This window comes from Dreissena polymorpha, chromosome 5, assembly GCF_020536995.1.
Source record: "Dreissena polymorpha isolate Duluth1 chromosome 5, UMN_Dpol_1.0, whole genome shotgun sequence".
NCBI lineage: Eukaryota > Metazoa > Mollusca > Bivalvia > Myida > Dreissenidae > Dreissena > Dreissena polymorpha.
Window position 1 is genome coordinate 100,831,642 of NC_068359.1, and position 22,117 is coordinate 100,853,758.

General features: G+C 39.4%; 1 protein-coding gene across 1 annotated transcript in view; it reads right to left on the reverse strand.

The window, feature by feature from the left end:
- LOC127882197 (chitin synthase chs-2-like) overlaps positions 1 to 8,070 on the reverse strand; it is a 56,654-nt gene extending 48,584 nt beyond the window's left edge. The window contains 2 exon segments of the mRNA XM_052430712.1: positions 2,619 to 2,770; positions 7,924 to 8,070. Coding sequence (XP_052286672.1) covers positions 2,619 to 2,770; positions 7,924 to 7,929 — 158 coding nt within the window. The 5' untranslated portion in view covers positions 7,930 to 8,070.
- Between the last annotated feature and the right edge of the window lie 14,047 nt (positions 8,071 to 22,117).

Genomic DNA, 22,117 nt, shown 5'->3' on the forward strand with positions numbered 1-22,117 from the left:
AAGGAAATACCGTAAATTAACCATACAATCCATACCAAAGTATATAATGTGACATACAATAATGCTATTGAAGAACCTGCGTCCATTGTTTTTCAATGCGCAAATAGTGTCCTAGTGCAAAGGAATGAGATATGAAAGAGACGAGTTCACAGATTATGGCATTATTGACTTGTGAAGGTAGATGCCAAACATTGCTGTTTTATGACGAAAGAAATTGTAGAGCTCTGCTACAATGAAAAAAAAAGAATTTTAGAAAGAACAAAAGTGTGTCTACAACCGGGCTCGAACCAGTGTTCTTTGAATTAAAAGAGTATGACCAACGCCACTATGTATTGTATTCTGTATATAAGTGATCTACGTGGTTAACAAATCAAACACAAACTACAAAATCGTTTCAAATCATTTAATCGTTTCACGTTCGTAAAGCTTTAAAAAAAAACGCATGATGATTTACCACAAAAACGAAAGCTGTATTGTGAGTTTTAGTTTCCGTCATAAACGTGATTAAGCGTGTTATTGCTTGAATGTGTGACAACAAATTGGTCAATTGTTATTCCGGCAATATGTGAACGAGTCCCTTTAAGTTTACATACCAAACAAAGTCACTTACTACAAATAATAAATTTCGAATGAAATCCAAATAAGACCCCGTTGTCTAAATAAGTCCAAATAGTCCTTAATTAGTATTCAATCTAAACTGGTCAACACTTACTCTGTTAGTAATCCCATATGGCCTCCGAGAGTCGGACGGACAAGAAAACAGTGTTATCTACCGCGTATATAGTCAAGAAGATAAGTTTAGAAAATAATGCGTTTCTTAAACAATTATCACTAATAATCTGACTTCGGTCGGAAGGACGGTCTCATCAAATGGCGCACAAATGAGCCTGCATGCCTCTGATGCTGTGAAAAATATGCCAAACGTGAGATAAACGGGATTAAAATTTAAACGGTCCGAATTCGACGGGGCTGACGTGTGCTACAGCATTTATATCCTCGAGAAAACTGGTTTGCGCATGGTCGGGAATTTGAGACATTTTCATTACGATTGCTTTGTTATTGTCTTTGTCCTCTAATTTTGCTTTATTAGCAACGGTGTATGTCTTCAGATATGTTCTGCTGCTAATTGATACCGTTTATTCTCAGTGAAGTACAAATACAAAGGGAACGCTCATAGCGACGGAAGCGACTATTGAAACCAACTGGTGTTGTCCCCGTGCAGCACAGTAGGCGAATACACACTAATTATGCATCCGAGTTTTCTTTTAAAGTTACATGTATAAACCGGTCGGTTATAAACAAACACGTGTAACTCAATTGTGAAAAACACTAAAAATCAATCATAACAATTTCAAAGAAATAATTACATTAAAACGTACGACTGTATGCATACTTTTGGATATGACAAAGAACTTTCCCGCCTCCTATAAATATTCACTCAAACCCTATGAATTGCATTGCTTCCAGGCTCACAGACATGTGGCCACCGTAAAATGGTTTGACCGAGTTTGGTCAGCGTAAATGGGCTTGACTTAGATGTGTTCATCGCCATTCTGGATTTACTGAGATTTGATCATCATAAATTAGGTTGACTGAGATTCTGTCACACTAAATCGGTGTAATTATCCCCATATTTTGGATATTGTGGTTGTCTCCGCCGTACGTCTGTCTGTCTATCCGTCCCACAGGCACTCGGCATTAGCTACTACCCCCCTCCCCCAACTATTACCCCCCTCGAAAACTCTCAAAATTGTCGATTAGTAATACACACTAACATGACAAAAAAGTAAGTAGAATTATTTTTTTTACTAACTTTTTCGTCATGTTATTTTGTATTTCTTATGGACGGTTTTGAGAGTTTTGGAGGGGGTAGCAGCTGGAGTAGATGAGTAGTAGCTAATGCCGAGTGCCTGTGGTCCGGTCGTCCTGGCCAGTATCTCCTCCTACACTATAAGCACTAGAACCTTGAAACTTACACACATGGTAAGCTATGGGCAAATGTGCGATCCTGCACTATTTGGAATTTTGATCTGACCCCTGGGTCAAAAGTTATGGGGGTTGGGGTGGGGCCGGGTCAGAGATTTTCACTATTTTTTTTTATTTTATGAACTTTAACATTGGCCATAACTTTTGCAATATTGAAGATAGCAACTTGCTATTTTGCATGCATGTATATCTCACACAGCTGGATGGACAGGTCAAAGTCATCTTTCAGTGTAAAAAAAAAACAAATCCAAGGGAAGTAATAAATTTTAAAGGGAGGTAATAAATGAACCTGCCAAATGATTTTTTTAAAATAAATCCAAGCGGCGCAGTAGGGGGCATTGTGTTTCTGATAAACACATCTCTTGTTTTATGTTATTTTACATTAACTTCTTCATTTCACAACGATTTACTTACAATTGATATTGAACATCTCTTATGACAATACGGTCAATCTCAACTATGCATGGTCCCATTACCAACCCTGGGGCGCCCCCTGGATCAAACATGCGGCGTGGAGGTACGCGTCGGCCTCTGCCGCGTCATTTCTAGTTTGGATTGTGCCCAAGACATAACATTTTATGGACATGTAGCATATGAAAAGGATTTTGTCAAATGTGTGGTTTCAAACTCACCATTTCTTCTTCCTCCTAAAGGACGATTCCAGCGGGTCTAGACAGCTGTCGTTAAGAGTAACCGGGCTCGGATCGCGAAGCGGGTACCTGTCGCCCATGGAAACGACTGATGGGTTCACCATGATGTCCTCCGAGGACAGATAGAAGAACTTCTGAAATTAGACAAAAGTACACTGAAGTAGTGACAAAAAGAAAAATTAGAAAAGCTAATGATACAGTGTATTGTCTTCAGACAAACATTAACCATTCAGTAAAAATCTTAATTCATTTACAATTCATGCGATAAGTGTGTATGTTTTTCAGTTACTCTTTTTCAACGACAACTTCAACGTTTGTCTTAAAATATACTGTGCTTTTATCCCAACGCTTTTAAAAGCGTAGGGATATTGTATTGATCTCCATCTTTCTGTCCGTCCGTTCGGCCACTATCTCCTCCAACACTATAAGCACAGAAGCTTGTAACTTACACACATGGTAGATATGAGCATATGTGCGACGTTGACGGCGACGGAATTTTTATCTGACCCCTGCGTCAAAAGTAATGGGTAAATAAATGGGTAAAATGGGTAAAAAAACTCATTTTACTAACAACATACAAAGCACATGATAATAACTTTTGACCCAGGGGTCAGATCAAAATTCCAAATAGTGCACCGTCGCACATATGCCCATAGCTACCATGTGTGTAAGTTTCAAGGTATTAGTGCTAATTGTGTAGGAGGAGATATCGGACAACCACACCACCCACAATTTTGCTTTAACATAACTTCTTCATTTATTCACGAATTTACTTCAAATTAATACTGAACATCTCTTATGACAACACTGTCTATCTCGACCATCCATGCCCACATTACCCACCCCAGGGCCATTGATAAAGGTAAAGGCAGCTTGGTTCCAGTCCTCTTTCAAATTTATCGCGAGGTACTTCCCCGTACCTCCAAATTTGTTTTCGTACCCTACATTGTTCGTACCCAATTTTCTTTCGTACCCATTCTTTTTCGTATCAATTTTTTTTTCGGATCAAAAATTTGTCGTACCCAATTTTGTTTCGTACCCGATTGTTTTCATACCCATTTTTTTGTCGTAACCAATTTTTTTTTCGTACCCAAATTTTTTCGTACCCAATTTTTTTTCGTACCCAAAAAAAAATTTGTACCCAATTTTTTTTTGCATTATGTTTTGGTACCCAAATTTGAGCACCTAATTTTTTTTCTAACCCCAATTTTTTTTCGTACCCACATTTGTTCGTACCCAAATTATTTTTCGTTCACAAATTTTTTTCGTACCCGAATTTTGTTTCGTACTCAAACTTGTTTTCTTACCCCAATTTATTATCGCACCCAATTTTTTAAATAATTTTTTCGTACCCAAAATTTTCGTACCCAAATTTTTTTCCTACCCAAAATTTTGTTTTAACATAACTTCTTCATTTATTCACCAATTGACTTCATAGAGGATATTTGTTGGATTCGATGGAATATCGAATTTATTTCACGAGTGATCATATACAATATGTATTTTTAGAATCACGAGTGAAATAAAATCGATATTCCATCGAATTCAACAAATTTTATTTATATTTTATGCTTTTTTTACCGTTTTTTTTTACATTGTAAAAGAGTTTAACTTGATAATTTCGCTGCATTTATGACGTAACTTCGTCGAAAAATGACGTCATTTCACAGTTTAACAGTGAAAAATATCGATATTTTTCACTGTTATTTTTCACTCTTTAAAACAGAGAAAAACCAGTTTTTATTTCACTGATATTTCTCTATAAACCACCGGAAAGCATAACATAACAAGAGGGCCATGATGGCACTGTATCGCTCCACTGCTGAAAAAAATGCTGAAACAAATATTCTCGGCATGTGCAAAAACTTAAATATAGGCCCTATTTTTTGGGGGGTCAAATTTAACCCCATGGGCATAATTTGAGCAAACGTTGTAGAGGACTACTATATCTCACTACATACAAAATGTGGTAACCCTAGGTCCTAGAGTTAACGACAAGAATATTTTTAAAGTTTTCACAAAATAAGCAAGATATAAGCGTATATAATGTTCAATTTTGTGACCCGCGGGTCAGGGTCAAATTTGACCCAAAAGGCATATTTTAAACAACTTGGTAGAGGACTTTAAGATGTTACTACATACCAAATTTGGTTGCCATAGTCCGAATGGTTTTCGACAAGAAGATTTTTAAAGATTTAACAAAATAGGCGCTTTTTAAGCGTTTATTCAATTTTGTGACCCCCGGGGCAAGGTCAAAGTTGACCCCAGAGGCATTATTTGGTAGAGGTTTATTAGATGTTACTACATACCAAATTTAGTAGCCCTAGGCTCAATGGTAATGGACAAGAATTTTAAAGTTTTTACAAAATAGGACCCATATAAGCGTATGTTCAGTTTTGTAACCCCCGGGCAGGGTCAAATTTGACCCAGGGGGCATAATTTGAACAAACTTGGTAGAAAACTATTAGATGTCACTACATACCAAATTTGGTAGCCCTATGCCTTATGGTTAAGGACAAGAAGATTTTAAAAGTTTTCACAAAATAGGCACTATATAAGCATATAATCGATTTTGTGGCCCCGTGGGCAGGGTCAAATTTGACTCCAGGGATAAAATTTGAACAAATTTGGTAGAGGAATATTAGATGTCACTACATACCTAATTTGAAAGCCCTAGGCCGGCTGGTTATGGACAAGAAGATTTGTAAAGTTTTCCCACAATAGGACTTATATAAGCATATGTATAATTTTGTGACCCCCGGGGCAGGGTCAAATTTGACCCCAGGGTCATAATTTGAACAAACTAAGAAGAGAACTATTACATGTCACCACATACCATATTTGGTAGCCCTATGCCATACGGTTATGGACAAGAAGATTTGTAAAGTTTTCACAACATAAGCCCTTTATAAGCATATATTCAATTTTGTGACCCCCGGGGCAGTTTCAAATTTGACCCCAGGGAGCATAATTTGAACGAACTAAGAAGAGAACTATTTCATGTTACTACATACCAAATTTGGTAGCCCTATGCCATACGGTTATTGACAAAAAGATTTGTAAAGTTTTCACAAAAAAGGCCTTATATAAGCATGTGTTTAATTTTGTGACCCCCGGAGCAGGGTCAAACTTGACCCTAGGGGCATAATTTGAACAAAGTCGGTAGAGGACTATAAGAAGTGTACCGTTTTCGAGACGTCTCGAGTTTTTACCTCATAGATGCTGGCATCATGACTTAGTCTTTCTCCGTTTGTTTAATTAAAAGCCGAGCTAACAACATGAATGCATGTTGCATAGTGTTGCATGAAACTAAATGAGCCGGGCCTTGCGAAAAGGGGGTTTCATGCATGTGCGTAAAGTGTCGTCCCAGATTAGCCTGTGCAGTTCGCACGGGCTAATCAGGGAAGACACTTTCCGCTTTTATGGAATTTTTCGCGTACAGAAAGTCTCTTCTTAGCAAAAACCAGTAATACCTCAGTCACAAATAGACACCGATCACCGTCCGATCAGCGGCCGACGTATTTCTTCGCTCATCGGGCTGGCGACCGGCCGATGATAGCACGGAAACCGGGCCAATTTGTAGCATCGCGCGGCGTCCGGATAAATTTTAAGTCTCACTTAAAATTTTACCCGACGTCGGGCCCGGGAAGGAATCGAGTTGAGATCGAAACAAGATCGGAAGATCAACGCACGGGTATCGCCCGGCGATCGCCCGACATCGGATTAATTGAACGTGTATTGGCAAAAGTAAAGGTATTTCCCAGAGGCATATACATCGGCCGGCGACCGTCTGATTGCCGGAGGGCCTCCGCACGATGCACGACGGACGATGCTCGTTCTGATACACGTACAATGAATCCGATGTCGGGCGCACGCCGGGCGATAACCGTTCGTTGATCCTCCGATCTTTTTTCGATCTCAACTCGAATCCTTCCCGGGCCCGATGTCGGGTAAAACAAATTGTGATATAAAAAATTAATCTGGACGCCGCCCGATGCTACCAAATGATCCGATGTGCGTGCGATCATCGGCCGGCGCCAGTCCGATGAGCGGAAAAAAACGTCGGCCGCTGATCTGTGTCTATTTGTGACTGAGGTTTTTAACTTTGTCACTCGTCGGACGGCGGACGGCTCCGACATGTCTAGTCTTCCCGATGCCTGGAGATTGGACACATCGGCCGGCGACCGGATTATTTGTGATTGAGGCAAAATTAATGGGGAAAGTGACGTCCCTGTTTAGTCTGTGCAGACTTCACGTGATAATCTGGGACGACACTTTACGCCAATGCATTCAATCCCCTTTTCACAGAGCACGGCCCATATTTTGATCGAGTTTGCCTGCATGCTGATAAAATGACATATCAAATACAACAATAATTGTAAATAGCGATTGGTTTCAAAACTATCTTGTATCGTGAGTCTTCCCTGAAACTAGTCGATGTTCTACTACATATCAGACAGCTATCGTAAAGCTGTATACAAATGTAGTGTTATTTGGTCTGTTCTTAAAGAACCATGGTGTAGTCTACATATGAAAATGTCTCTCGTTTTACACCGGTCTTATGCATTATGTATGTATTGTAGATCTATAAGTCAATGTTGGGCGTCCGGTTTTTAACATCTTGGTAGAAAGTGTGTAAGTTTTTGTGTTTTTATTGTATTCTACATGTATCAAATCATTTCACTCTAAAATCATGTACTGACATTCAGTGAGAATACGTAAAATAAAGCCACAAAACTCTTACAAAATAAAGGAACACAAATATTGATCAAAAAACATGTATGTACATGTAAAATGTAAACTATATAACAACACAAACTACATATAATTTATGAGCCGTGCTCTGTGAAAAGAGGGTTTAATGCATGTGCGTAAAGTGTCGTCCCCGATTAGCGTGTGCAGACCACACAGACTAATCAGGGACGACAATTTCCGCCTAAATTGCATTTTCGATAAGAAGAGACTTTCATTAAACAGAAAATACCATATAGCGGAAAGTGTCATCCCTGATTAGCCTGTGCGGACTGCATAGGCTTATCTGGGATGACACTTTACGCACATGTATTTAACCCCTTTTTCAAAGAGCACGGCTCATTTATATAACCATTTCACTCCAACATCATGCACTGAGATTCGAGAAGAATACGTGAAATAAAGCCACAAACTCTTTCAAAATAAATGAAGAAAAATATTGATTAAAATACATGTAAACTATACAACAGCATATACCACAGATAATGTATGTAAACATACAGAAAAAATAATTGAAAGACAGCATAAATCCTACCTCCATTTCGTTGATGCCTCTATCATAAAATTGTGGATTGTTATGCAAAATATTGTCCGATATAGAATAAATAGGGAAGTTGCATGTTACAAATTTTACCTATTTTTCAAATGATAAGAGAGTTTTTCGTCATACCATTTATTACATTGGTTATAACCACGGAAGCTGAAATGTACGGATACTTGACTCTGATAAAGATTGTGAATGCAGCCATTAATTTTGTCAACGCCTTCGGTTGGAGCATCTATAGTAACAAACTGCTGTTTAAAAAATGTTTATTAATTTAACATTATTTTGCTTTGCAAAACGTGAACAGAAACAGTCATACAGGCACGAACTTCTAAATATAATTATCGAAAGTTTGGCATTTTAATTGCTTATCAAGTCATATAAAACAAAGAGCAGCTAGGGAAAGTTGTTATTTAAATTAATTTGAAAAGACAGTATAAATGCATATAATGCATATGAACTGATACTCTGTATGATAAAGATGTTTATAATGTATAACGTTATTCAAAACTCCACGAACAGCGGCCTTTGATCTCTATGTATGGTACTGTTTAGGTACGCTTACATAAGAGGCACACTTTGCCTAAAATCCTACATTATCTGATGGTAATTATGCGACGTAGGCTGATCAACCACTGTTCAAAGGGATGCCTTTGTATATCACCTTGACACACGGATGCGTCAGCACACTTCACGAGTGTGCATTAACTAACTTTTAGTCCGCGGAAGAATACAAGTATTTCTTCAAAACCTAATTACTTGCATTTTTTTTAATAAAAAGGGCATGTTTAAACGTGTTTACTTTGTTATTGTATTAAGTGTAACACTAAGAACAACGTGTGTTTACATGTATGTGCAATGAAATTCGAGAGTTTGCGTTGTCATGTATTTTCTGCTTCTATTTCCGAACACGTATACAAGCATATACATTTGAGATGAAAACGTGTGTTTATTCATCAAATCCGGTGGATTAGCAGCCATAAAACTTATTTTAATTAAGTGCTCAGTAAGTTTATGGACAAAGTTACGTCCAACCAAAAAACGTATTGTTTTTTTTTTAATTAACTTAAAGCGTATCATGCTCAAGTTGGCGCAAAATGAAATGGATGTGGGTATACCAAAGGATTACACTATTTTCAAAATATAAAAGGAAACGATACTACGTTTTATTTTATAATACTTCAATAAAAAATAAATAAAACGTAACATATCTGGAAGGATTTTCTTGTGATGGCAGATTGTATATGAGAGCAAGGAACGACAACTCTGACTGAAGATTGATTTACGTACTTGAGTAGAGCAGCGTGCAATTTTTGTTTGTCTACTACAAGTCCGGTGTTTTTGATTACAGCGTTATAAAAAAAGGAAAACAATTGACAGGACATAGAAATGAAATACTTTCTGGATATATCATTAGGAAAATATATATATAACAACAATCTAGCACAGTTGTATAACGGTGTCCATTCATGTGTATCTAATACAGAGCAGAAAATATTTGCGGTGATAAATGACTAGTGTAAATACCGGTAATCGTGTTTGCAATAATGTAGTAGCAAATGCATATGTGTTCATCCTATTATTTAGGGGAATTTTTCCATTATTTTATACCAGTTTAGTTGTTAGCATTGTATGCAAGTTTACTGTGCAATGTGCAGCGTTCATTATATAGAAATGGACCGTGCTCTGTGAAAATGGGGTTTAATGCATGCGCGTAAAGAGCCGTCCCGGATTAGCCTGTTCAGTCCGCACAGGCTAATCCGGGACGACACTTTCCGCTTTTATGATATTTGTTTGTTTCAAGAAAGTCTCTTCTTAGCAAAAATCTAGTTTAGGCGGAAAGTGTCGTCCCAGATTAGCATGTGCGGACTGCACAGGCTTATCTGGGGTGCCACTTTACGCATATGCATTAAACCCCTTTTTCAGATAGCACGGTCCAAATGTATTTGTTACTTTTAACGCGCGTTACGTATTTCACTCCACCATCACACTCAGTGGACAACGTCGGACAGCGCATGCCAAACGTTTCAGATGTCTCGTGACTTGACAGAACTGCCTGCTGGGCTGACGTCTGAGAAAATCATGCTATGTGATTAAAACATACGGTACTTTCATAGCATCATCTGGTATACAATATGTTATTATAACACCTCGTCCCACCGGCTAGTTCAATAACTACCATATTTCTACCAAATGGTGCTGCAACCATTTCTTGGTTGCGATTTAGAATGGAAAATTGTACACACAATTGTTGACAAATATCTAATATAGAAAAAAACTTTTGTATTTAAGCATATGCATTAGTTGATCCAGGCGATGAGTTGAAAGCCATTAATGGATTATTCCAACACTAGTTTTCATACTTGAAAGATCGTCCAATCTGACCTCGACGATATTGAGCAGATCCCATATTTAAAACAACTCACTTTAAACACTCTTCATATAACATATACAAAAAACTCATCACATAACACATGAAAAAACATCGCATACACATGCGTACTTTATTTGAGTCATCTTCTGAGAAAACTGGGCATAATGCATGTGCTTAAAGTGTCGTCCTAGATTAGCCTGTGCAGTTCGCACAGGCTAATCAGGAACTACTTTTTCCGCTTTCATGAAATTTCTCGTTTAAATGAAGTCTCTTGTTATCCAATTTCGGCAGAAAGTGTCGTCCCTGATTAGCCTGTGCGGGCTGCACACACTAATCTGCGACGACACTTAATGCACATGCATTATGCCGAGTTTTCTCAGAATACGATTTATTTAACATAATTAATATACATTCGCAATGAATTGCGCTATATACAGTATATGCATAGGAATGCATTAGTTATTTCATATTGAACAGAAAACGGATGGAAAATCAAGCATTTACCTGTCACGAGACAATCCGGACTATTGTAAAGACAACGGTTTTATTACTACTATTTAAAATACCCCAAATGCAAGATAATCAAATACAAGCATTTCAATACAAACACATTATATTTTACTTAGGACAGATTGCTAATTTGGTTTCAAAAACGGTGCACGGATAATTGAGAGTGGAGGGACAAAAACGTTTGCGTTACCAAAACTTGTGCCCAAAATATAGACTCGAGTTGGTTTAACGTGAAAGATAAAAGAAAAACAAAAGATAATGTAGTTCTGGTCCGGAAGAAATCAAACAGCAATGTGTGCAAATTGTAGTCGCCTGCCGAAATGGGTCCCCGAGATGAAAGGCCCGTCGCCAGCGTTGATAATCGCTTAATGAAAATAGATGCCATAGTGGGTGATTAAGTATTTAGTAGGTGGTTAAGTATTACGTGTAATAACATAACATGTTACAATATGCTGGGGCTGTTTTGCTGGTTTGTTAAGAAGTGTGTTGCGTCGTTGAGTAAATATTTCGCTCTGCTGTGTATCCGTGTGCAAAACATGACGTCATATGCTGTGTTTGCAAGCGCTCAGCGCGTGCATTGTGTGAGTTATTACATGCGGGCGTGGGTTCGAAAGTTTAATCCTTAGTTTCACTAGATGTAAATATGGAATCCGGATAGAGCCATCTATAATCTCGCCCTTTATTCATCAATGGCGACACACGACACACGAAGCGATACACGATATTTTGCGCGATACTCAAAGCGACTAACGATATATTGCCAGACACACAAGCGACGCGCGAGAATGTACCACAATTATCGCCCTCGTGTAGGTAGCGCAAAAGGCGATATATTGTGGTAAATATCGCGTGTCGCTTCGTGTATCGCGCAAAAATATTGCGCGTCGCTTCGTGTGTCGCGCAAAATATCGTGCGTCGCTTTGAGTATCGCGCAAAATATCACGTATCGCTTCGTGTGTCGTGTGTCGCCATTGATGAAAAAAGGGCGATTTTATAGATTGCACTATCCGGATTCAGTATGTAAAGGACAACTCTAGTTGTGTATATTTTACTGAAGAGCCTCCTAAAATTTATTTAAATGCAACGTTTACACATTTCTTATCTCTTTTTTGTTTGTTTGTATTTGTAAGTTAATTGGTGCAAACTCAAATATATGTACACTTTTCTCTCGTATGACTGAGCAATATTTGTTCCAATAGATTCAATATGCCGAGGTCTCCTACTCTTTAGTAAATTGAATGTTGGTTGGGCAGTTCTACAAGCCATATATGAACGTAAAAACATTAGTAAGCTAACTCATCATTTATTTTAGTGATGTATTTAAATGTCTAATGGAATTACGACAAGGCTGTATTTTGAGGGTTATTTTATTTTTTCAATATACAAATAAATTGTTCGGTTTATCACATTCTGAACAGTCTGTGTTTTCTATGTAATATAACCATTACAAATATGTTTTCTTCAAAATGTTTGTTACAACTTTTTAAGACTTTACACTAGCTCCTTTTGTCTGGTCGTAAATAAAGGTCCGTTCCTCTCTTGCTAGAGTTTCTCTCAACTGACTCTTTGTATGTTGTACTACTGACGTTTGCTTCTTAAATGAAAATTTGCGCCGAAGTGTTCTCGAAAACCAAAGCAACACACACAACGCGTGATATACCGATCGCAAGCTTTATGCATGCCTTATTGCCCGCCCTAGGTCGTATGAAAGCCAGAGGACGATCAGCGAAGATATTGACAAAAAACCTACCTGGTGCGGCTGTTTTCCTTCGTAAAACGCCTACTGACGTTGACTTTTGGGGTCACGTGACAGTTTTTGTTCATTCGCAGCGAATATACTTCTTAAGCAAGTTTGAGATGCTTTACAAACAATAAAATCGTAATTTTTAATAAAACACATTGTTTTGAAAAAATATCGAGCTGATTGAATGTGTCGCCAAATGTGAAGTAACCCCCCCCCCCCCTCCCCCGTTCTCACAGAGCTGCGACTTTACGACGATCATCCCGATCAAGCCACGATCTGCAAACGGTTTGGATCGGGGCGAATCGAGACCGATTGGTGTCTAAATCGAGCAATTTGGCAAATAATGGTCTTCGACTTCTTCTTGTTTCTTGTTGGACACGATCCCGCTACGCTTGTTTTGAGCATGTTCAAAATAAGCGTGGCGAGAGCGTAGAGCTCTCCGATCATGAAGACTCTACCCCGATCATACTGCGCTTATGAAGACCTCCACTACGTTTCACCTGCGATTTGTCACGATCGACCACGTTTTCGGCCACGCTTTGATCGTAGTAGAAGCGGCGTCTATGTGTGAACGGGGGTAATAGAAGAGTCATTGAGATGATGCACTAAATCATCTCCAAAAGGTAGCAAGTAGCGAGTGCTAAATGCGCAGATTTATTGCTTAAGTATGTAGTTATGTTGTAATAGTACCAAACAAGTGTGTACAATGATAATAATTCACGCACCAGTGCGTTAATTTTAATTTTTTGTTCCGTAATTTTCAAAAAATAATGGACGAGTCCGTCAGTCTAAGGCGTCCTACAATAAGTAATATGCATCTATCGGATATGCTTAATCAAATTTATATTGCTAACAAGTATATTCATATTGTAGACATTCCTTTTTTATTCTTTTTGGGAGAAAACTGGTCAATTTTGCATTTTAAACGAAAGTTAAGTAATGAGCGGGACATAATCGAGGAGACGAAGGGCACACGTGTACCTTGATATAGCGCTCGTTTCTTGCCGGTAGTTGTTGTTGTTGTAGTTGTAAGATTCCCCCGTTGACTTTGCGAGGTACCCAAGGTGTAGAGCTGTAGTTCTGCCCTTGGTAGTTTGAGGTTGGCGGCCTCTGGTAGTGTCGGATGCTGTCTCACAGAATGAGTCCTCACAAGAAATCACATAATTATATACGCTCGCGATAAAAGCACGCCTATGTACGTTATATTAGGTAGCCGGATGTTAAAAAGAGTGTCCATCACGATAAAATGTAAGAAAAAGCTGATACACCGACTTGAACAATAATACGGATCACCGGATTGGCACGATAAAAAAGATATGTACAGAAATCGTCGCCTAGTGTGTCTCCGTAAAGTACAGTCTATAGAATAGGGCGATCTTTGTTTAAAAACATAGTAGTGGCTAACGCATATAAGGGTAAAAATTTAAAGCGTATACATAAAACTAAAAATCCCTAATAGCGACAGATAATGAATTGTACGTTAGCAATACCCTTAAAGTGATTATGACCCCTTTGCTACCTCGCGGCACCGAAGGAGATGGATACACCAAATGTACTCTTTGGACAGCAGCTCTATGGATTCTATTTCCTTCTCTGAGGGAAGGTGCCCGTTGTTGACACTTGGATGTGTGCTGTCAAGGATCAGCTGTGTGAAGCTATCTGCATTATTCACAAGCTCCAGCGGATCTTCTCTCCCGTGGAGGCGCAGGCACTCAAGGAGACGGGCTTTGAATTTGTCTCTCACAGCATCGGAAATGGGGCACTTGGCTATAAAATGCACTCTGCATTCAGGTTCTGTTTTACAAAGTGTGCAAGTTGGATTCACAGCGTATTGATTGAAAACAGCTCTATTAGCTTGTAGGGTGTAGGTTCCTGTCAGCAGCTTTGCTTTGGTTTCTGCTCTTAGGATGTCAATTTTGTTAGGCCTCACATAGGTGTACAGGTGGTGGGTTTTTCCAACAGAGAGAGCATCTGTATTAATGTTCTTTAAGGAAGGTTTTTCTTTGATTTCTTCCCGCCAGGTCGCAATGGTATGCTGGTCCACAGCACTATTTAGTTTGGCCTTCCACACCTCTTTGCCAGGCGGGCTGTCGAGGAGTTAGTACGCTGTCGGTAGATTATATGTATGGAGAAGTTTTCGAATATTAGAGAAGAAACTATGATCTGTTGGCAATTTCATTTCCAGCTGTCTCTCAGCCACCTTGTATTCAACTGTCTCTGAATTCTGCATTATACTGTAGTACAAATTAAGTGTGTTTTTGTGTAGTTGAGCTCGAATAGGCAAAGTACCTAACAGAGACAGGGCAGCAACGTTAGAAGTCCTGTCTGCCAGGTGTTGCACCTGCTTTAGGGTTTTTATCTGGAATACTTCTAAGGCTTTGAGATCGGCCTGACTGTAGGGTAGGACCTCCAGGCCATATAACATTCTTGGTACTACAAAAGTGGACCAGAGACGGGATTTTACAGATTGTTTCAGTCCGTTCTTTCCATTGAAGCAAGCCGTAGTCTATCTCGGCGGATTGCTCTCCGCTTGCATGGAAGAAGGTGGGCTCACCATCCTGGTCTGTGTGGAGGTTATGCTTCTTTACCAGATCTCTGAGAGTTTGGTCTCTGTCATTGGGAGGTTGCCTAGACAAGGAGGAGTTGAAATCTCCACAGATGAAGAGTGCATGAGTCTCGCTGTATTTTTCCAGCAGCTCCTCGATTTCTAAGATTACCTCACAGAATTTATCTTTGGAGTTGTTTCCCCGACAGGGTAGGTAAACACTGATAATGCAGATATCTGGATCAGCAGCTATCTCCATGACGATTATTCTATCACTACCATCCTCAGGGAGATCAGTTTTTAGGTCCCAGTTATTCTTCATCAGGATAGCGTTACCTCCGTAGCCTCGCGGTATTTGTAGGGGGGATATGGGGTCTCTACAGTCTACTGCTTTAGCATGAGAGATAACATTTTCATCTATGTCGTTGAGCTGTGGGAGTTGGAATTGAAATAGCCAGTGCTCTTGGATGCAGCATATGTCACAGTTCTTTAAGAGATCCTGGACAAAAACTAGGTTTGATTTCACATTTTTAACATTAAGGGTGGTTAACCTCAGAGAGGTTCTGCTCGAGTTACGGGCTGTGTTTTTTTGTGTCGCTGTGATGTGAATTTATTGGGCTTGCGTTGTCGGAAATGCTCGGATGGTCTATCTTTGCAGAAGACCGGCCCTGGCATAAAAAAAGAGCTGCAGAGTTTGGGTTGGTGTCCACTTCCACATATCCATCAGGATCGAGCCTTCTCTGGGTGCTCCTATCAGGATTACCATCTGGTGAATGTATCGCGTCGCCGAGGGGGATGCTTCTTTGGCGAGTTTCACGCGTCTCTGCGCTACCACTTTGGACCGCACCAAACTGTGTAAGGCTTTTTCCCTGCAAAGACGATACATAGTCCTGCTGACTCTGTATTGGCTCTGCGCTCAGGTATGTATAGCTACCCCGATCTCGGGGTTGCAGGTTGCCTGGCAGCCTATAGGCTTGGTCACCAACGTCATTTCTGTGCGATGTGCGATGAGGACTGAATTGTCAGGGTTATTGTTCTGTTCGGTTGTACTATGGAGGATGTTAGCAGGTGATGGAGGGAGTTCAAGGATGTCAGAATTACTGGTCATTTGCACATCTGAAAGGTTGATAATGTCAGCATGAGTAGTGCGGGATTTTTTTGGGGTCGAGTGGTTGGCTGTGGTGCCATTTGGTCTCATCACCCTCCAATCTTTAACATCACTTCTGCATCTCTTTCTGTCAAGCCAGGTGACTCTTTTCGTTGTGGATGAATGGTGGTGATATTGTCTGCCGCCGCCGATAGGGCCACCGAGGGGGGTGCTTCTTTGGCGAGATTCCCGCGTCACTGCGCTACCACTTTGGCCCGCACTATACTGTGTAAGGCTTCGTCCCTGCGAGGACGATACCCTGTCCTGCTGAATCTGTATTGGCTCTGCGCTCATGTATGTGGAGTTACCCCGATCTCGGCATTGCAGGTTGCCTGGCAGCCTATAGGCTTGGTCAAAATGGTTCAGAGGTTCTGGCTGTGTGTTGGTATCTTGGTTGTTTGTCATCTGGGAGCCGGTTGGTGGGGCATAGGGGACCGTGAAGCGCGGGGGTGGGTGGGCAGCAGACCAGGTAGGTGGACCTTTGTTCATTTGAGGAGCTGCAGGGGGCCAGGCTGAAAAGCCTGTCGGAAGTGGTCGCGTATATGGGGTGGCACCCAGGAGGGAAATCCAGCGGACATCTGTGGTACTGCAGTAGGTATGTGGCAAGAGATGGGAGACATGAAGTGGTTACAGGGTTGTCCAGTGGAAATCTGTGGTACAGCAGAAGGTTTGTAGTGCGTACTAGAAGGCATGGGGTGATAACAGGGGTATATAAAGGTCTGTGATGAAAAATAAGAATACTGTCTATTTGCCATGAGAAGTTGTAAAATGAGGTCAATTTATGTGCGTGGGGATAACTTAAACCGAATGTTGACAAACGTTTGAATGGCGGTAGAATTTCAAGATCTTTACAGTTCTCTTCAACTTTCATAAATATAGGTAAGTGATTGAACGCCGATTACTACTACATATATTTTTAAATAATTACCATTATATGTTTATTTTGTGTTGAACATGTTGTGGTTTTTATTTAGGTTAGCTCATCAGTGGGTTTTGCCTGCAATTACAGCAACTACTAACAACGACACTTGACTAATACACTCACATGAGCATCGACTGTAAACCTTGTCAGGATGGCACGGTCGTCCTCGGCAATACACTCTTCGAGGGAAACGCTCGTCCGCTATCGTCGTCGGCTCCAGACAACCGATCCTCCTGCAAATACCTACCCCACGCACAGGCTAAACCTCCAGGGCAAGACACTAAGTCACAGGCTAATACTTACGTCACAGGCTTACACTTATATATCCTCCTGGAAATACTTACCTAATGGCATCTATCTTCCTGGCAATACTTACCTCAGGGAACACGTCTACACACGTTCGCGGACTTGGTAGCAAGCGAGCATGGTCATCCCATCAGGCATCTGCGTACATCCGTTTGGCTCCACATCATGCAGCATGGTCCCGTCACATTAACGACGCAAGCCGGGTACCACTCTGCAGGGGGGCGTGGCACCGGATGTCACTGGAACTACAATGTGTATACACCATTTTGCATAGTTTGTTCTACTGCCTCAGGCACATAACACGTGTAAATACATAAACAAAACTGTCCCGTCAATTACTCGGTGTGTCCCGTCAATTATCTAATAATATACCCTCATTTAAAAGACACAAATGTGTGTTTTTCTATAAACGGCACTTCGGCAATGGTTTTTACATAAACATATGATATTGAATGTCATTTTAGCCATGTTGAAATAATATTTAGGTGGGAGGGTAATTATGTATACTATTCATTTCAAATACAATTTAGTTGAGGCATGGAACAATTTTACTACACATAACTTTTGCTAAAAGGAAACATAGAGCATATTAACACAGTACAGTGCAATTTTAACAGCAGTTCTATATTATGTCTGTTTAAACATATTGTAAAATCATGACAATATTAGCATTTAAGTGATCATCCCATTGTCCCGTCCATTACTTTTAATTTGTCTTTTCCATTATTTCAAATTTTACCATTTTGTAACTTGGGTTTATGTTTAGTAAAACCCATTTTCTGCATGTCAAATACTTCATTAACCCTTCTGTTTGTTTCAGGATGTCGAAATCAAAAGCGCAGCGTATGCGATAATATAGAGAGCGCAAGACACACCAGATAGGAGAGGAAGAGTGGTTAAGGCAAGAGTGTAACCGTAGGAAGATTTTTTTCACACCGATGGCACAGATGGATGAAGATAATCAATTGAAAGTTACAGAGAGGAATAGAAAATGTCAACAAAGGTTTAGAAAGAAGAAACAACAGCAGAAAGGGAGTGATGGGGAGAGCCTTGGTGATAGATGAAATGAAGTATTACCACAGCCTAATACGAGTATGCAGTCAAGTGAGAATGAATTGACAAGCTCAACCGGCATTTTAACTGTCAAATTACCTTTTCAATCTAAGTCAAAGTCAACATCAGGAAAGAAACGAGTGTCTAGAGCATTGTCCAAAGCATATCGAAGAGTTGAAACATTAGAATACCAAAATGAAGAGCTTAGACGAAAGTTAAAGACTGCACAAAAAAGACTTCAGAGATATGACCAGAAAAAGAACCAAGTGAAACCTATCACAAATACACCAACCGAAAAGACAGATAGACTCCTAAAAGAATCCGGAATATATCCAAAACGTGTCCAAGAAGTGAGAAAGAAATTGATATATGGAGAACGTTTAAGTTTAGAAGTAAAGCTGGCTAAAGAAACCCAAGGCAACAAGAGCAACAGAAAACAGATCATACACAGAGTAGCTTCAGGAAGAGTCATGAAACGGTATCGTATGATGTCAACATTAGAGAAGCATACACAGCTGAACAGGAAATGTCCTTTGCTTCCAAGTCAATTGAAATCTTTAAGAAGGTACGACTTAAGCTTGTCAAGAGAGAAGTGATCGAGTTTTAGAGAAGGACGATAACTCGAGGATGATGCCTGGAAAGGCTGATGCAGTGAAAGGTAAAAGTTCGTCAGAGAAAATCCAGAAAAGGGTCCTGAATGACTATATGCATAACCTTCACCAGAAGTTCTTAGCAGAGTCAAATTTCAAAATTGGACGAGCAGCGTTTTACAGTTACAGACCAAAGCACATTTGTCCAGTAAACTTTGCCTCACGAAATGTCTTTCTGTGATCGAGGCAATAGAACTTTTGTTTTTTGTTAAGGTCCATGAAGTAATATAATATAACAACATGCACAAACACAGATAAGTTTTGTGATCAGTACAAGGAAAACCCTGAGCTGCTACGTGAACTTCTGGAAAAGTTACCTACCAGTGAAGAAAAGATTAAGTGTCAACAGTGGAAACGTGTGAAGCTGAATAATGGGAAGGAGCGCCAAAGGGTTGAAGATGTTGAGAGGAGCAGGCAAGAGTTGATAGAGACTGTACTGACGGAGTTTGAGGAGTTAAAGGGTCGCGTAAAACGGATTAAAGAGCAGTATGATGCCGTCAAAGATATGTAAGATAAATTACCAAAGAATCATGTCCTTGTACAAATGGATTTCAGTGAGAACTATACATGCAACACACTTGAAGAAATCTAATCAGCATATTGGAACAGTTGCATGGTGACTCTCCATCCTACCGTGATCTATTCCAGGAATGATGATAATGAGCTAAAGCACACTAGCTATGTGTTCATCTCTGAGGTCCTCAATCGCAACGCTGTAATGGTGATCACAATCATAGATAAGCTGATGTCTCTAGTGGTGCCAAATGTAGAAAGTGTTCATTTTTGGACCGACTCCCCATCATCACAGTATAGAAACAAAACCATCTTTGACCTAATATGGCATTTTGATGAACGCTTTGGAGTCACTGCATCTTGGCATTACTTCGAAGCAGGGCATGGTAAGGGCCCATGCGATGGGGTGGGCGGCACTTCTAAAAGGAATGCGGATAATGCTGTGAAACAAGGCAAAGTACTAATTCAATATGCTCATGATTTCTTTTCGTGGGCTAAGAAAGATGAAAGGGGTATTAAGTACGAGTTTGTGACAGAAGAGTCATACACCAATACAAAATTATAAGTAGATAAAAGAAATGCACAAATCAAACCACTTAAAGGTTCGATGATGCTTTGTAGGTATGGGTAATGGACAGCTGATGACACGTACTACTACTTTTGCATGCAATGACTGCTTCTTGGACGGTTTCAATAGAAATATAACATGTGCATGGAATCATGCACACATTGAAGAAAAGGCTGTGAAAGTGGTTGACACAAGTAGCACTTCTGATCATACAGGGCAAGAAATATCCGACAAAATCACAGATGCGTGTGAGCAACAAGCAAGTGCACGTCCAGTTTGCTCTTTCGACATTGAAGACGGTGCGTTTGTTGTTAAGCGGTACGATGACAACAACTATATTGGACAAGTGGTTGAAATCTGCCCTGATGGCACATATTACATAAACTTTATGACTGATTCAGGGAAACGTAAAGGATGTTTCAGGTGGCTAGCCAAGGGAGATAAGATCTTGAGAGATTTGACTGACATTGTTGCGGTGATCGAGGAGCCGCAGACGACAACGAAAGCTGGTCGAGTGTATTCTGTGCCAGAATATGTATTGAAAATAGTACATGGGGAATAACTTACCGGCTTACACAAAGTGTTAACACTGATAACTGCATTGTTGTTTCATGAAGTTACATGCACATTGTATTGATGTGTTTGCAGAAATATGGTCACCATCACAAGCAGCAGTGATTTTTTCAAATGATTTGGATTACATTTTGGTGTGACAATGACCAAATCTTATGCTATTGCAATTATACCTGTATGGTAATGTACGGGACAGATATAATCGATCTGAAGAACAATTGTCACATGGAGTTTATTATTTTGTATTATAGCTGTTTTACCCTTTAAAAGCTACATATATTGTTCTAAAACAGTTTAAACATGTGTTACTAGTTCAACATTTGTGTGTTTGTAATTTTAGCCCAGATTGTGGCGATGTTTTATTCAACAGTTATAATAATGTTGCTGTACATAGTTTTTATATTGGTATCAATACCTTTATCTGCAGTATTATACTCGTAGTTTACTTATAGTTTGATTCCAGTAGGTATTTTTGGTAAATTGTTTGAATGGGTGCATTGTTTTTCTGCTACAAAGGTTTTGTTATGGACCGGACAGTTGTGGGTAATGGACGGCACAATACCAATATTAAGTCCCAGTCATTCAAGTGATATACTAAGATAATATGTTCAAGACAGATGTTTGTAGAAATACTGAAGTACTGTTTACTGTTGCCTGTGCAGTTTAAAAGTGTGTGTTATGTTAATTTAAGATATATTACCTCAAAGTATGTGGTATGTTTTGAAGTTTATTAAAAATAGTCTGAACATTTGTGTTGTTTTTTTCTCTAAAAGGCAAGCTGTTCTAACTTATTTTTTTCCCTTAACTTCTATATGACTTTATGAAACAAAACATACAATTTTTATTGGTTCTTATCATGCATTAAAAAAATATCAAATAATTGTTGTTTGGGTCAACATAGATTTATGAAAAAGGAGATCTATAGGTTTGTTCATTTAAAGTAACTTATCTTGAAAAAAAAATGTAGCTGATGAAACTTTCGGAAAACATCTACCAAATGTGTGTTAGAGTAATGGTGTTATTAAATATACTATATATTGAAGTTCAAAAATGCAAGAATCCTGATAGAAATGAAACAACTTTCAATATTGGCATATACACAAATACAGGTTTAAATAGATCTAGTTAACATGAGCTATTTGCTCAAAGATTATAATCACAGATTTATCAATTTGTATTATAGACATATCTTTGAGCAAATAGCTTATGTTAACTAGATCTATTTAAACCTGCATTTGTGTTATAACGCTGCACTAGTGTACACTGATCAATATGTTTTG